We start from the raw sequence: 17,599 nt of genomic DNA, 5'->3' as shown, positions 1-17,599 counted from the left end.
TGAGATTTTGGGATTCTGATAATATTTCAAGACAAATTAACAACCCAATTACAAAAAGAGAACCCTAAAAATACTTCACGAAGAGTGATTTATGAGATTCAGCTAACATTTCAGGACAATTAACAATTATAAAAAAAAGGAACCGCAAAAATCCCTTTTTATAATTACTAATTGTTCCACATATCAACTCCAAATTCTGTATTGACCGAGATCATTACAAATGACTCCAAAAATCACACTTTATAAGATATCACTTGCAGTGATTTCAGTTGGCAGGTGGAAGAGAATTTCTCCACGCCAACGGGGAGAAAAAAAAAGTTTAATTTTGATGGATCTGACGGATGTAATCAATATTAGAGCAATCTGTAAAGAAGGAAATATATTTTATTAAGTCTTAGTTAAGAGGAAAACTCGAAAATAATTTAGGAAAGGTGAAAAAAAAATATAAAAAATTTATTTATTAAAGAGATAATGAAGGTAAATAATTATTAATAAGCTAGATATTTATTTAATGTAACAAAAAATATCGCAAGAAATTGTTACTTTATTGTCTTTGTTTTTTTTTATAAATTTACACAATAAATTATGTATTGGAGTAATTTTTTAGAGAAACTAAAATTGTTTGTTCAGCGGAGCAGTGCCTTGGCGTAGAACTTAAACAGAGCATTAAATGATAAATGGAAAGAAATTCTTCTTGACATGTTTCCTAATTTAATTTAAACCATTTGAATGCATACTTTGAAGTTATTTTAAGTAGGGAAGGTATCTTTATGGAGTTATTAAATTTCATTTTATTCAGAATTTGCATTTTAAATCTTTTGTTTAATTCTCTTCTATTGATCCGACAAAGATATTGTTGTCATGTTTATAAGTATTGTTTTAATTCAATGCAATGTGATATCTTTCGTATTCTTTTTTAAATAAAATAATGTAGAACATAAAAAGTAAATAATAAAATAAAAGAGAGTGTGGGAACAATGATTGTTATTTCTTCCAAGGTAATCTTAGATGCCTTTATGTAATTATTTATGGTGAATTTTTTATGTTTATCACAGAAGACCATTATATATTTAATTTTTAAAAATCAATTTTGTTTCTTTTGCTTGATATTTAAAGGCTATTATATTCATTTATTGTTTACTTTAGCATATAATGAATTTTCTTGTTATATGGAGTATTTTTAGACATTTTCTGCTAAGTAAAAATGTGTAGTTCTGTTTAAAGTTCACAAAAGTTTTCTATAGGAAAATGTGTTTATATAATCTGAAAATTATGAAATAATTATTGAACATGCTAATGATACTTCTACGTGGGTTTTTAATAGTCATAGGTAGGTTAAGAATATTTATAATTGACTAGAAAAGCTTAAGAGATGCTCCTTCATCTTATTAATACATGTAATTCAATGAATTTCTACTAAAACAAGTAAGTAAAACCACATTTCTATTCAAAACTCATAGACATTTCTGTTCGTACGACCCATTTCCCTAAGCATATGAGCATAGAACCATAAAAAGAGATGCCCATTTATTCTTTCTAGCCATAGTTTTATTGGAAGTTCACAAAACTTCTTATCAGTTCGATTCATTTCCATAGACAAATAGCCTCAGAATCATAAAAGATGCTCATTCATCTTACCAATATATAAAATTCAATGAATATTTGAATTACAGTCCGCTTCAAATGTTAGTATAATTCAAGGTAAGTTTCCATCTTTCTTTATATCAGCATTCACCCAACAACATCAATATCTTTAATATAAAATTTTATTTACTAATAAATAAAGACTATTTACATTTGTTTAAACTATGTAAATTTGTTTGACAAATATTTAGAAATAACAAAATTATTCAGAGACAGTTTTTCAAATGTGTAGTTTGTTTGTATTACTCAATTGCTTTATAGAAAATTAGGAAAATATAAAAAGTAAGCTGAATTAATAAATAGACAGTGTAACTTATTAGGATAGAATAGATGTAAGAATGTATTTTGTTTTTTTTAAGCTTATAGCAATTTTCAACAAACAGCAAACCCACTCTTAGCAGAGAGTTGTTGGAATTTCTTATGAAAATTTCAGAGTCCAGAGTGTCTATAAAGACAATATATCATAAAGACTTATGCATTTATCTGTGGAATTTATATTAGTTAGGAGGAATAACCTTTCTAGTTGTTTGTCTCATTTTTTTACTTGCTGCATTAAGTCTTGGATATCTCATAGAAGCAATGATCCCACTATACCCATTATTAACCTCACTATAGTGTGTTCTCCTCTTTGATCCGCTTTGTGATTGATAACGGTGAAGATACCCCCTTCCATACATCACTAAGTGCTCTATCGTCTCTTTCAAAAGAAAGAAAAAAAAGAATTCCAGACATTGGGGTCAGTTGGGAGACATGTTTAATTTATGCATATATTTTTCATAAAAATGATTCAAGAAAACGAGGGCGGATATTTATCACAGCTCTGTTAATGATAGGAATGGTTCACAGCCCACTACACGGCAATTTTTCTTTAGTACGAAGTTACTTAAAAGTATTCATATTTAGATAAAAAGAACATTTGTGAATATGTTTAAGACACGTCAGCTGCTTTACGTACTTATTCCGGTATATAAATATGCAAATTCTTTCCCGAAATTTTTATGATGCTTCCTTGACATGCTATCGTAAAGACGTAGAGTGCGCCAACTAATAATAGGTACAACCACTTGTATTGATTGCCTACACACCAGGTGCAACCGGATAGAGTACTCGTTCTAAATGCCCCTCCCAATACTTTTATGATATATAATATATTAAACTCGTGCCATTTTATTTTACTGCTTTTTACGTGAAATTCATTACTCTTTTCTAAATTTTTGCATCATTTTTTTACGAAATGGAAAGAATACACGAACAAACTATTCGATTATTAAACACGTAAGACAGAGAAAGAGGAGGAATTGCCCTAAACGAAAAAACTATTCAATTATTGAACAGTTAAGACAGAGATAGGGAAAATCGCCCTTAACTAAAAAATCTATTCGATTATTAAACAGTTAAGACAGAGATAGGGAAAATCGCCCTTAACTAAAAAATCTATTCGATTATTAAACAGGTAAGACACACACAGAGAGAGAAAGAGAGAGAGAGATACAGAGGGGGGAGTCACCCTAAACGAAAGACTAATGTACAAAATCGATATCAAAAGATCTTTAAGCTGTTGTAAATCCTCTATATTTCAAACCGACAAGCTCTTAGTTGTGCTAAAAGTAAGATTATTCGACTCAGTTTTGTAATGTATCAATTTTTCTCCTCCTCCTCCTTCAAACTGTTGGAAGAGATTAACCTTGAAGAGAATTATCTTCCGACGTAAGAGAGCACGTGATCGGGAGGGGTTAACAAACTTTTCGTAACGATTAATATGTAAGGAGAGATGACAAGAGTTTAATATAACAGATTCGATCACGCGAAAAATGATTGCATTCTTGTCATTTCATTTGGTTAATGTTAGATCCCATTTAATCTAAACGGAATTATTTGATCGAATTAATAATATTGAATAAATCTGACATCGATACGTCTACAATAACAATCAGTATCAAATGTTTACTGTTTCAGTATTGACGGTAACTAGTTTAGTTACTCGATCTGCTGATCTATAATATCGATCGTTTAGCTTTAAATAACCTAACGTCTATATTCTGTTATAACAAGAGAAATTGACAACAACAATATATAATATTGATGTATTTTGTAATCAGCTGTTTATATCGATTTCAACAATGAAGTCGATCAGGTGACGAAACTGATCTTTTTTTATTTCTTTTCTTTTTCGATCAGCTGATTGATCGGCGCGCAGCGCCATCTACGTTCGATCGTTTAACTGCATTTTCGTTAACAGAAAAAGCCAGCTTTTACGTGAAAAATTATCATTTTTTTATTAATTTTTTTAAAATAAAAAAATACAAAATTATTATTTTACAATTCTTTCATATTTTTTTATATACACGTTATATTATATATAAATTTTTTTTTGTATTTATATATTTGTATATAGTATATAAATTAAATAATTGCCTATACCGTCATCTATCGGCTGTTAATCTTACTAAACATAAAATTCTGAAATACAGTATTTTATTCACGGACGTACAGTACATCAATTATATTCGTGACAGAGATTCGAAGGTTTTAATTTATATTTAGGTGNATACATGTAAATATATATATATATATATAAATAACAAATAATGTTAGTTTGTATACGAAATTCGAGTTTATAAATAAATAATTAAAGAAAATAACCGGTAAAAATTCGACTGAAGTGGGTTGGTAACTTAGTTACTCGGATTTATCTGATTATTCGTCACACCACCTAACTGGATGATATTGTGGTCTTATAGTTAGTAGAAACGGGCCTGAATCCGGTCTTTGAATAATTTTGTTTTTGTGGTGTTTTTTGATAACTGGACACCTTGTAACTCGTTCTGATAGGTTGACCCTTAACGGCCGAGTAACTGGGAGCGCCATATACTGACTGAGGCAGAACGTATCGTGTGTTACCACCCTGATACGGTTTGAAATATTTCTGTAGTTGTCTATAGGGTATGACCTGAGGTTTATAACTGCTTTCCGACATAAATAAGGGCTTGGAATTTGCTATATTTTCCATTTTGAATCCGTTAAAAAGGTAGTGGTTCGGATAGAATTTCTTCTTATCCCTTCGGAAGAAAAGGGCATTCATCAGGTTCCTAATCCTGGTGGTTATCCCCGGTCGGTAGGCTGGACTTGTTTGGTATCGGTAAGGTGATAGAACGTGGAAGTTGTTCCCGTATAGATTCTGATATCCATTTAGGAATTGCTGATAGTTGTCTAACGTCGACTGTTGTGCCGATGTGCTGCTTCGACATGTATTACATGCCAGAATTACAATGGCTAATATCTAGAGGAGAAAAAATAGAATTACTTAAAATAAACTTCATAAACAACTCATTTAAAAAGTGTCCACGAAAGCAATATATAAATACAGTGGAAGATAAATTTTTTTAGTGTGTAACGTGTCAGTTTTAATGCCCATATTAGGTGGCGATGACCTCGCAGCTTGCTTTCCTATCTTACATAATTTTTCACCTCCCGTGTCACTAGAAATATCCGAAAAATCTTCCTATTGGCATAAGAGTTAAACCAGTTTACTTTACTTCCGTGTTTAAACTCACCTAATGAACTTGACACTTGTTAAAATCACAACTGCGTAAACATTAAATTTTATCGATTTTTTGAAATATTTTTGAAGGATGACGTCTAATCTATCTTCTACACGAAAGCTGTTAAGCAAAAGGATCGTCTCGCTGATGTCTCGTAAAAATAGATGACACTCGGGTAACGGGTACAGTTTATCATCCGTTAAAACAAAGATTGCAAGGGAATTTAACCCAGTTCCCACCCCCGATAACACTAAATATAGTGCGTAGAATCGTATTAAAATCTGAAAATCCTACAATACAAATGCGTCGTGTTTGCACGTATATCAGTCAAACACGAGGCCCACTTCCTGATCCTACCCAAAGCCGTGACCTTCTCTGCATTCGATACGAGGTCACATCTTTAACACCCGGAGCTAGCAGTGACCTATATCTCCCCCTTCGATTCCTCCTCCCTGAAATTACACAGTCTACAAGGAAAATTTTTACGCTCTATAGTCTATAGTTAACACACATTTACAATAAGAATCATACTTTAAGTGGGAAAAAATAAGGGTAAAAATGTCCACCCACGTCACTTAATATATATATATATATATAGAGATACATTCTTTAATATAACATTTATGATTTTTTATAGATACATAATATAAAATTTAAAAAATTAACAATTTAAAAAAATATATTTCAACCTAAAAATTAAAATTTAAACACAATTAAACCCTTTACATCTGTTGAAACTAACAGAAAAATGGGTATTTAGTGATTAGCCAGTGCGAGACATTAAAAAATTAAATATAAAATTAATAAGAAGCTCGTCTCCATCAGATTCAATAAGAAAAAAATAAAATAAAAATGCCTTACCTGTAACCAGCTGTTCTTCATTTTACAGAAAGGATGAAGCTAATGTCTTTCCAGTTCCGCGTTGAACTTGCCTTATATAGCTTGACATCTTCTAGGTCAATAACTGGGAGATCTGTACCAATAAGAAGCCTCTTGCAGATTAGGGTCGATCATACACCGCCTTCAATGAACGTAAAACCTGTAATAAGTATATATTTAAGCGAATTTAAACAGTGTTAATGAAGAAAATTTTCAATAAATCTTTCGAATTTAGCAGTAAAAATGAAAGAAAGAAAGAAAAATTTAATTTAAATTAAATTAATTAATTAAAGTAAATCTTATGTAAATTCATAAAAATAAATTAAATGTCTTATACCTTCAAAAGTGGATATTTAATTAAGTCTTATTATTACTAATCGAGAGTTTTAAACATCATTAAAACCGAGACGTTTATTGTGTTTTAGAAAATATATATATACAATATACATTATTTTTTTCCTTTGTTTATGTGTTTGCAGTTAACAAGTGTCGTATTTTTCACGCTAGATGGCGCTGCAGCAGCTGAATGAAATATACAAATTAAGCGAGACCGAGTAAGTGAAATAGATTAAAATTAACTTTAATTGAGTTCCATTTCATACTTTAAATTTCATTTAATAGGTTAATCGCGGTTAAGAAATGTGTCGATTACGTTTAAACGCGTTTAAAAAAAAATTTAAATCAATTTCTAATTTATATCTGTTGCATATTTAATTGTAATTAAACAACGGCGGTGTTTACGGAGACGAAAGTGTAAATTTTTAACACGTTTTTTTTCTTTTTATCCTTTTCTTTAAAAAATCCTTTTAAAGATTAATCTTATATTTAAATAGCATTTTGTATAATTGAGAAACAAAATAAATAAACAAACCAAAGGCTAATGTAAATTGAGTTTTTACGTGAGATTTTTCTAGTTTAGTAAATAAATTTAAAAGAAAAATTAAACAATAAAAAAAAAAAGGAAAAAAAGTGAAATGTTTTATACATTTTTTATAGCTTACATTTTACTAAGTTCTATGGAGAGGGATGGAAGGGTGAGGTGTGAAGGAAAAAAAAAAAAAAGCCTTTTATGGACCATTTTTCTTATATTCTATTTATTATTTAACGGATGTAAATGCGTGTTAATCATTAAAAAATTAATAATAATAATAAATAAATTACGTAAAGTTTTTTTTTCTCTCTTACGTAAGCAACAAACGATAAGCAAAACTTGACCTTAACAATATATAAATTCCAAGTGGGTTTATTAACAACCAACCTACCAATTAACATAATTGGTAGACCACATATATAGGAGATATTATTTCCTGTTTAAGTCGAAAACATTAACCTGAAAATACGTGACGCATCGACAGGTGTAACAACATCCCTTAAGGATGGTGTTTGAACATCCACCCTTGGTTGTCACGTGGGGGGTGACGATATCCGACCGGTTGGCCCGATTCGCATCCGAAGTGTACATTTGTAAATTCTTAATAGTTAAATCAAACCGTGGGTAGGCGTGGCATGGGGTATAGCTAGCTAATGCCATCTAGTGATGGTAAAAGTTACCACAAAAGCGGTTAGTTGGGAAGGATCATCTACCGAGGAGCGAGAGAGAGAGAGAGAGCGAGAGCTAGTGTGTGTGTATGTGTGCATCTGACAGAAGCCCTCTTAGGATTGTGTGATAACCACCTGACTTTAGGAAATAAAGGATTATATCCCTTATTTTGATTTACCTAATCTGTCCATAACGGAGTGATTGAAAGGAAAACAGGAAAAAAAGGGAGAAGTGGAGAGGGTGCAACTGTGCCCAACTCGGCAGCCATGAAGTGCATCTTGGTGTTATTTTGTCTTTGTGTAGTCATCCGGTGTGAGAATATTTTAGATGCCATAAGTAAAAATCCAAATCTATCGAAAGTAAGTTCTTTCATATATATATATGTATATGTAGATTTTTTTTCCTTCGTCGTTACGAGGTGTAAATCCCGTAACAAAGAAAAACCTTATCGATCCGAAGAAGGTTAATTTTTTGAAGTCGGGATAACATTGATTGTTTCGTATTTAACGCGAAACGGGCGACTTTTTTTTCCTTTAAAAAATTAAAAAAAAATTCTTCCCCCCAAATTCTTTAGCTGGTTTTTTCCCTAGTGTTAAATACTACCTTAAGGGCTGTGTAGTTACCATATTGTTAAACCGTGTAGACAGTGTAGCGCCTTTGAATGACTCAGCCCCTACATAGAATCGATTCTATATAATGTCACTCTCCTAAACGTATCCTGTACAACACACTCCTATACAGTCAATACTAGAGGATAGCTTTTCCTTTATGCACCTTTTAACTGTCTTCTTTCTATCGAAGCAACTCGTGCTGCTCTAGTTTATCTCTTGTCTTATTTTCTATCGAATTAAAGTTAGTTGCAGTTCTCTCTTTTTTTTAACCATGAATATAACCATTTGTCTCGTAATTAAATTGAAATAATAATAAAAACTATATTCTTGTGTGTTCGGAGAAAGACCTCCCGAAAATCGATATAGAGTAACCAACATGATTTGCCTGTCGTTGACAATAAAATGTTATTTAATTACTAAATAAGGGTCTTTTTCGAATTGTCACCATGGCAATAAATCTAATTTTTTTTAATTCTAATTACTTTAATTTATATATATGAGTAAATGTACATAGAATTCTCCATTTTTACAACGTAAACAATAGATTTTTCTCCATTTTTATTTTTATTTTTAGAATAATCTTTTATTTTATTTTAAAGACATAATCTTTAAACTTTCTAAAAAAAGATTCAATGTAAGATTTATTTATTTTCTCTTAAGAGATTTTGTTTATACTTACTAAAGATAAACATTATTCAATTACCTGTAAACGTTAGAGTTAAGGCCCCGAAGTTTCCTCTGTATTAAACAATAACGAATTTATAATCGCGAGGCCCTAAACTGTACCTCGACACGTGAATATTACGTAGTATTTTCCACCTGGTTATATAAAAATATAATTTTAATAGGTTTAATATAGTATTACACTGCATGTACAGTAATATATAATAGTAGTAGCACCAGTGTAGTGCGTATTTTTTCGTTTACAACGTTATCAATAGAGAAAGAAACAAGAAGAATTGGGTACTTTCATCATGTACGGTGTCAAAGAAAATAATAAATTATTTTCCCAGAAGTCTCATTGCTAACAATGAAAGAACAACAATGCTTTTATTGGAGTTCTACTAGATGATTCACTCATCATCTGGCAAAACTCCATAATAGAGTTTAAAAGAAAGAAAGAAAAAAAAAAGAATTGTTTCACCCAGTAGCCCCTAACAGAAGGGGAATTAATTTATGTCTAGTTATATTTAATTGGGATTAAACCGTGTGCCCTCCTATTGTTGTATTCTCTCTCTCTTCGTTATCCAGTTCTGTCATTATTAAATGCATCGTGCTTTAAATATGTAGATGATCTTTAAGAATCTTCTTACTCTTCTTCTTTTTGTGTTTGAAATTAGTTAATTTTCCCCTCTTTTCGTCCGAATTTCTCCCTCCCCTCTTCGCCCGAATTTCCTCCGTTTTAGATTAAACTGAAAAAAGTTTTCTTTCAGTTCGCAGCTCGCTGCTCTGCGAACTCGTTTATTGACGTCTCCCCTTAATGAGAAATTGTCGAAATTTGAACTTCGTGCGAAATACGGCAGATGATTAATGCCGCAGAAATTGCTTTCCTGCGTTTTTAAGTGGGTTAATTATTGTTATGATGCGTTACGTTACGTTTATATATGGGCGTTGATGATTATCTGTTTATATTTGGTGCGTAATGAAGTCCTGTTATGCGTTAGCTCTGTTTAGATAATTAGTATTGTTCGATGTAGGTCAGAAGGGTTTGCAATATATTAGCTGGTAGTGTAATCGAGTAGGATTTCATAGAATTTTCGGTTCTCCGGTTGGAGTGAACCCCCCCCATCAAATTCTCCCGATTAGAATCGGAACAGGTGGGAGACGTCACCACATTCTGGACCGCAACCCCACCCAGTTTGAGCCTCTTCTTATTCTTAGCTTCATCACGAACAGCCAATCGAAGATCAATGCTGTAGGTAGCCAGAGGGGCCGGAAGTCGTAATGAACGAAAACAATTCTGACCCCGAGGGCATCCTACAAGACGGAGGGAATCAACAATGAATATAGTTAAAACATAGAGCAATGGGAGGGCCTCCAAACAACGAACGAACGGTGCTTTGTAAGGAAGCCCAACTCTTATCGATTTCGGAGGGGTGTCGTACTTCACTCCAGATATTTACGACTCTCTCGACCACGTCATAGCTTTACGACTTCTCTCGATTATCGCTGATTCCCCCTAACCAGTACATCAAGTTGGAATTAGAGAGAAAGAGGGGGGAGGAAAATCGAATTTAAACCATTAAAAAAATTTTTTTCCCCTATTTCCTGGGAGTGGGAGCCTAAATTGACAATTAAAATGCTAATTCGGTTCTAACAGTGTATTAAGGTGAAGCACAGCAGGTAACTAATTGAAGTTATCAATGGACTTACGCGCTAACCCCTACGGGCACGTCCCATCACTCAACAGTCCGCTGAACATGAATGGCAAATTAAACAAGTAAAAAAAAAACATAGAAAAAAATGTGATGATGAAAGGCAAACTGTGTCAAATGACGTCATAGTATCCTGTTTTATTATACAAAAGAACTTATTACTACTACTATGTTAGAAGATTACCTTTCAGAATTCGCTTCAATGTTTTCTATCTTATCTTTACTAGACTTTCATAAATAATGATGTTCTTAAACTTGTTCACTCTTGATATTTTTTGAAGATAAAAACTTCTTTTTTCACCCCCCCACACTCCAATCAATACCTTCCAACTAGATGTAATACAAATAAGAACATACTTTTATATAAAAAGAAGAAAATAATATTTTTAGTAAGCAAAAGTGTACATTATTTAAGCCATTTCCTGTTATTTTATCGCACAGCGAAGAGAAATCTATAATAAAATTGATTTATAATTTAATTTTTGAATGATAATGGTGAAAAATTACTCGGCGGAGCAAGTAGATTCAGTTCTCTCCTCTCATCATCTTCCCTCTCCACCTACTCCGCGGTCTCAAAACCGAAGAAGAGGAAAAAAAAAAACAACGGATGGAGCAATAGGTTGCAATGGCTAAACAATTGCTACAGCGTACGAAATTGTTAAGCGGGCTCGATACATTCTTAGAAAATTAAAGGTGCGACCATTATCAAAATATCCATCTAAATTATTCTTCCATATTAAAAGCCTCTTTAAGATAATTTGGAAAAAAACAGATTCCATAATAAGTAAATCAAATTACATGGCGATAAAATGCATCTATGATTGGATTTCTTTTCTCTCCTATATATTTTTTTTTATGCTTCTTATTTTTGTGCTCTTTCCCCTCTTAATATTCCAAAAATTAAATTAAACAGAAAAATTGTTTTGAAACAAAACAGAAAATAAATTTGCATAATAAATGAAGTAGTAGTAGCCTGGCTACTACTAAGTTTTAATTTGTTAATTACTCAAATTGGATTAATGTTTACAGATTTTTTTATTTGCCAACGTAGATAAAAGTTAATTTTTTGGCCAATTGACATTCCGCCACGGTTGTAATAGGGGTTGTTATTTAATGTATGTATCCCATTGGATTTCTGCTTTCACTTCATTTTCTACATATTGCTCTGGTTTGTTCTCAGAGGGGAAACATCTCTCTGCATTTTTATTTATTTTTTTTTCCCTCTTATTTTTTAGTCTCCGAAACATTATTTTCCTTTCTTTATTCGAGTTTCAATACTAAAGCCAATTTGGACTGATTCCAACTTCTGTTCCTCTTCACTTCTCATTAATTCTCTGTGTTATGGAAGGGTAAAAAAAATTTATATATTGTTTTTTTTTTTTGTTTGTGACTTTTTCAAATTATTACAAAATAATAGCTATCATGTAATGGTAGTTTATCTTATAAGAAAAAAAAGGTAAAAGCACTATTTTATTTGTAATTAAAATTTAATAAAAAAAAAAACAAAGTATAAAAACAGGGAGGAAATACTGTTGATGGAAATTTAACTTTCAATAAAATATGGTAAAAGCTTTCGGGCTATCTGTTTATAGAGGAAAAAATACACTTAAGAAGTTATCATCGCCATCTGTCTAACCTTTAAGAACTTTAAACCCGGCAGAACATTTGTATCTGATAGAATAACTATCAAAGAACCTGTAACACTATGTAATTCTCTGCTTAAAAATATTCTGTACAAGAATCCCTTTTATTTAAATGACATTAACAAATTATAAATTTATTTAAAATGTTCTGTTTTTTTTTGTTCGAACAGACCTAAATCATGTATTGCTCCCAATGAAGGTATGTAAAATAATTGAGTTAGTCCCGAGTTTGCATAACCAAACATAGTTTGTCGGACGACACGATACACGAATGCTCTTGCTCTTCTCGGAGACTGCTTTGTTGCATACTGGATAAGAGAGAGCTCGAGTTGCAATTTTACTGCTTCGGCCGAACCTATAAAAACTTTTTATCTGAAGAACACCTTAAAAAAGTTATTCAGGAAACTAATTCATTTCTTATAGAGAGAGGAGGAGAGGAGAGAGAGAGAGAGATATAGAGATAGATAGATAGAAAGACATGAATCAAATTAGTTTTAGATGATACAATTTGATAAAATTTTAAAAGGAAAATTAAAATATTTATTAAGATAATCTAAATTTTTACATAAAATGAAATGTTAAAAAGTTACTTATTGATTAGCAATTTTTTTCCATTTGTACTTTATACTCACTCATGAAAAAAAATATTTTCCACTACATTTTATTTATTGATGTTAATAAATTAAGAATAAAGACTTTTATAGGAAATAAAGGCAAATTAAAATGCTGATATTTGAAAAACTGATCAATAATTCTTTTAGCCAAAGTGAATTGGGAGAGACAAACATAAGAGTTAATGTTTAGAGAAAGGAACATCTTCATCTCTAATTTTCTTCCCACTCGCGGAGTCATTTAAGAAAGTTAATTTTCTTTCCAGCTTTATGGAAGGAGATAAATTTTCTTCTTTTGCATTTTTCTAACCTTTACTGGTATGTGACGCTCCGATACATATGAATAATTTAGTCGATTTTGGGAAGTGTGTCAACCGGCCTTTACACCTTACGGAAAATAGAAATGATGCAACATTCATTTTAATTTCAAATTTGCAAGGAAAAAGAAGAAACTTGCTAAGGAGATTTATACATTTAAGAGAAGTTAATGTGCATAATTGTAAGTGATTGAACTGTAAAAACAGAAATGTTTTTTTTTTTTTTTATTATACTTGATTTCCTTTCTTCAACCTCACCTAGGGATATGTATGAATACATTATTTATTTTTTTTGTCATTTCTTTATTTAAAAATTTATGAAAAATACACAATTTAAGGATCATGTTACATTGTTATGATAACACATTTGGGATCCTCCTGTCAGATTTGCTGTCTGTCCCTGTTAGAAGTTGTTTGACTCCTAGTCTTATGTTGTTTTCTTTTGCTTGAATGCCTTTTTATAAATGGCTTTGATGCCCCAAATCTTATGAAAAATACATTAACTTAGAGCCGAACGTAACCGGGGAATTAAAGATTTGTAAATTTAATTATAATTCTTAATAAGAAAACAAAACTATTTAATCTCTTCATTCTCCTGATATTAATTCGAGTGCTTTTGTGAGGAGAGAAAAATAATCTTTCGAGAGACATCACTTTCTAAATCTCCAAAAGTGTTTAAGGAAGACAAATAAGACATTGCAGAATTCTACTCTGTCTACGCTTTTAAAGAAAGGTGTAAATATAAAGACTGGCAGTTGCTGTGAATAATTTATTTCCACATAAAATAATAAAATGCTTATTCTTTTATCCATCACAAGTAACATCCTACTGACCTCTTGCACCAATAACTTCTTCTCAAACAGAAAAGAAATAGTTTTAATCATGTTAAATTTAAATGGCAAATAAAAGCTTCCGACTCTTGTCAAAACCGGAATTATCATTTTGAAACATCACAAGTGAAGTAGGTGTAAAGATGGCTAGAAATGGAAGCAAACTACAAATTGTATTGTGTAATTATCATAATTATCCAATTAAAAATAAAGTTGTAGTATTTTTATTAATAATTATATCTAAAAATTTTCAAGTATTTTTTTTTATTATAGGATAATAACTGGTGTAGGTTTTCCTCTCTCTCTCTCTCTCTTTCTCTCCTCTACATCAGTTTTGACATCACAGGCAGATGTGGAAAGCAAGGTCATGGAATGTTGATTTACAGGTCATCAGTCAGAGCGACCTTACATTTTACAAGTGATGTCACCTCTATAAAAATATTCCACTTTAATATTATCATATTTTACATCTATACCATGGTCAGAAGTGCAGGAAATGAGGAATTTTTTTTTTATTTGCTAGTTTCACCTGCTTTTTGATTATTTTGTGTGTTATTTTTCTAACAAAAAAGGTAGGATAAAGGATGTAATTATGATTAAATGAATGTGTTTCATATATAAAAGGGAACCTTTTATAATCGAGAAGTGATTCAGTGCCTTTAGTCGCGTAGTGTGCATTTTTTATTATTATTATTATCTCATTTGTCAGGTTTCCACTAATAATAAGGAAGAGATTAGACACTTTCAATAATAAGGAGCTGATAAAGGATACTTTTAATCACATTATAACAGTTTCTCTCCCATTTTTAATCTGGCGTAAATAAATTTTCTGAAGGGTAAGGTGCGGCAAAACTAGTTAAGCAGGTGAAGGAAAGAGGATAGCTAAGGGACATATATTCTTCTCATCTTCTCTTGGGTTTATTAAGTGAGAAAATCATTAAAGCTGCACATCAGCACAGACCTAAACACAATTTGAATTAACCTTTTAAGATTATCATGAAGTGGGTCAAGTAGTTGTAAAGGGTTGAAGTCAAAAGTATGGGAATATTAACATGTAAACAGGATTTCCTATGATAAATGTCTTTGGATTTTTCTATTAAGAGAATCAATCTTGCTTACATTAAACCAGGAAAAAATGTAAAGAAAAAATGGCAGAACTTTATAATAAATATGTAAAGAAATGGGGGAGGGGAAGGATTGTGTTTTCAATAATTCTACTCCAGACATTTACATTCATCAAATATAGAAAAAAGAGCTTTTCTCACGCAATATTTTTTTTTAATATTAAAAAATAAATAAAATAAATCTAGATAAGACAATGATAAATTAATGATTATTATATATATCTACAATTTATTTACTATTATTTTTTTCATAAGCGTCATTTGTAGTTTTGCTTTCCCAAATAATATATTAGTGCAATCATTTGTATTCGGATGCGATACTACAATCGATTTTTCAGTTTTCGTTTCGTCCCATTGATTTTTTTTATCTGCAGACAGACCCTTAAAAAGGAAGAGAGAGGCTGATGGGAAGAGGAGGAGGAGGAGGATGGAGAGGAGAAGGAGGAAACAGGGATGCCCAGAGGGAGGGAAGCAGAATTGTTTCTGAATAATAATCAGAGCTAGATAAGAATAAGATACGACAACCCCTATCAATAATCCACGATTGGAAACTAATAAATTTACGGCAGTGTGTCGGTCTGTAACTTCCTTCTTACAAATGTGTAAAAGGAGGAATCGAAATCTGTTAGGAAGAGGATTCCGATTCTTAAAAAAGTCTTTTAAAATAGGATGAAGCGAAAGGGGAGAAAAATGATCATAGACCGGTGTCGGTGCCACATCACTAAATTCAGCATTATCTGCAAAATTTAAATGAAGTAGAAAAGGACGACGACATCAAGAAAAGGGTGAAGGAATGCGAAGAATGGATCCCACGATTCTAATCTTTTAAAAGAGAGATAGGAACCGAGGGAGGATCGGTCACGAATGGGAGCATTAGGAAGGAAGAGGGGGATAAGGAAGGGGGCGGTCGGACACAAAACCCGCACAATTGGAAAGTGATAAATCCAGGCAACACACAGATAAGAGGGCATTAATGGAATGCCACAACGTGCCCTTGTCGAGCTATAAGCAAGCATTCATATCCTGTGTCTCGTATCTGGCTTCGGGCCAATTTTCAAATTACCTGTCACCTATTTCCGCGTTGCACATGGTGATATATGGCCGGAGAGTGTCCTTTTGTTTCTGTCGTTGCTGTATGGTTCGGTGTTGTGCGCTATTCTATCCACTCCCTATTTTAATTTTTGTGCATAAACCGGATCGAAAGAAGATCCTACGAAATCTCCCCGTAACTCAATCGAAAGCTGCTTCACGCTTCGTTCGATTTTCTTAACAGTAATCCTAGCCATCTCTTACGTTCTTACGTTACGTTGCGTTTCGTGTTACGCACCCTCCTTTACCATAACAATGGCAGGAAGCGTCGTTCAAGAGGAAGCACACACACACATATATATATAGAGAGGTTTTTTTCCTTCTCCCTCGATAGCCTTTACTTCTTCCTTTATACTCCCTGAATGGATCAAATCACCTCAATACTATTTTATCCTCTTATCCTCTCTAACTGTTGTTACTGTCGTGGCAATCCGGTATTATAGCGCTATCCTTATAATTGTTCCGTTAGAAGCACTGGCAGTTTTAGTTGTATTCTCCACTATTACTTTAGCGGAAATTACGTCAGTAGTCGCTCTTAAAATTAATGGGATCCTGTTACTAAAATAGCATCCGAACTTGTTGCTGTAGTGGCACATTATGCAGTTTAATTCGCAGCGCTCTTTGGCATCTATCGGTAGTACACGGATCACGTCGAGCAGTTACTTGGAGCTCTAGTGTAATTACTCGTCAGGTATGTCACGTTAGACAAAGAGTCACCCAAGCTCGCGTGGTATTCGAGGATTACGTACGGATACGGAATCACGAAAACGTAAAACACGGTCCCGAATTCGGTTTCGGTCACGTGACGCCGATCCGTTAATTCTTCTCCCCCCAGTCCGAAAATTCGGGAAGCCCGTGGGAGATGGTATACAGTGGAGGTTCACAGTGATTCTTATGTCAGATGCATTGTGTAAGGGGACAAACAATAATTGTTGTAAGTGAGTGACTAATGACGGCCATTAGAGACTTTAATGAATAATTTGCAATGAATTTATTCATGACACACGTTGCTGACGTGATTAACAATCGTTACAGAGTTTCTACCGCTGCCGAAGACGGCTCCCTCCTAATGACTCGGGTTTTCAAGGATTGGATCTTCAGGAGGACGGCTCACCCTCCCTCTTTAGCCACCCGTTACGCCCTCCGTTCCCATTGTGTGCCACGGTAGCTGCACCTTGACACGAGACGGACACATCTCACGTCGCTCGAGTGACCCCCAAACAAAAGGAATCCTCTTTTTTTTTCCCTCCTGCCTGAAACTTCCATTGCATACCTTCAGACGTCTGTCAGATGGATAAAGATAGCGTTACCATGAGAATCTAGCGAGATAAGATAATCGTTACGTGTGATATGAATGCAGATTTATTCTGGAGCACGGATCATCTCGAAGACAA

The 17,599-nt window shown here is 32.7% G+C and overlaps 2 protein-coding genes across 4 annotated transcripts in view; one reads left to right on the top strand and one right to left on the bottom strand.

Moving 5' to 3' along the window:
• LOC111628827 (fasciclin-1-like) overlaps nucleotides 1-17,599 on the top strand; it is a 64,486-nt gene that overhangs the window by 24,852 nt on the left and 22,035 nt on the right. Inside the window, exon 2 of one of the 3 annotated variants that reach the window (XM_023372671.1) lies at nucleotides 6,573-6,619. Coding sequence is in view for 1 of the 3 variants with exons in the window: in XM_023372669.1 (XP_023228437.1) it covers nucleotides 7,872-7,964 (93 nt within the window). In the remaining 2 variants the exon portion in view is untranslated. Of the gene's footprint in view, nucleotides 1-6,544; nucleotides 6,620-7,325; nucleotides 7,965-17,599 lie in introns of those variants that run through there. The other 2 variants (XM_023372670.1, XM_023372669.1) reach the window with 2 other exon arrangements.
• LOC111628830 lies at nucleotides 4,261-6,310 on the bottom strand. The gene is made up of 2 exons (XM_023372676.1): nucleotides 6,048-6,310; nucleotides 4,261-4,924 (listed from the first exon to the last, which is right to left on the bottom strand). Exons 1-2 carry the CDS (start codon nucleotides 6,066-6,068, stop codon nucleotides 4,358-4,360), a joined length of 588 nt encoding a protein of 195 aa, XP_023228444.1. The 5' UTR covers nucleotides 6,069-6,310; the 3' UTR covers nucleotides 4,261-4,357.

Source organism: Centruroides sculpturatus, unplaced genomic scaffold (genome assembly GCF_000671375.1).
Source record: "Centruroides sculpturatus isolate CEXI.00-Female unplaced genomic scaffold, Cexi_2.0 scaffold585, whole genome shotgun sequence".
Lineage (NCBI taxonomy): Eukaryota > Metazoa > Arthropoda > Arachnida > Scorpiones > Buthidae > Centruroides > Centruroides sculpturatus.
This window is presented reverse-complemented; position numbering and strand designations above follow the sequence as displayed.

Coding starts and splice junctions, on each gene's coding strand:
- LOC111628830 (XM_023372676.1), bottom strand. CDS start 6,068: ATGAAGAACAGCTGGTTACAG. Junction 4,925..6,047: donor TGAAGAACAGCTGGTTACAG/GTAAGGCATTTT, acceptor TTTCTCCTCTAG/ATATTAGCCATTGTAATTCT.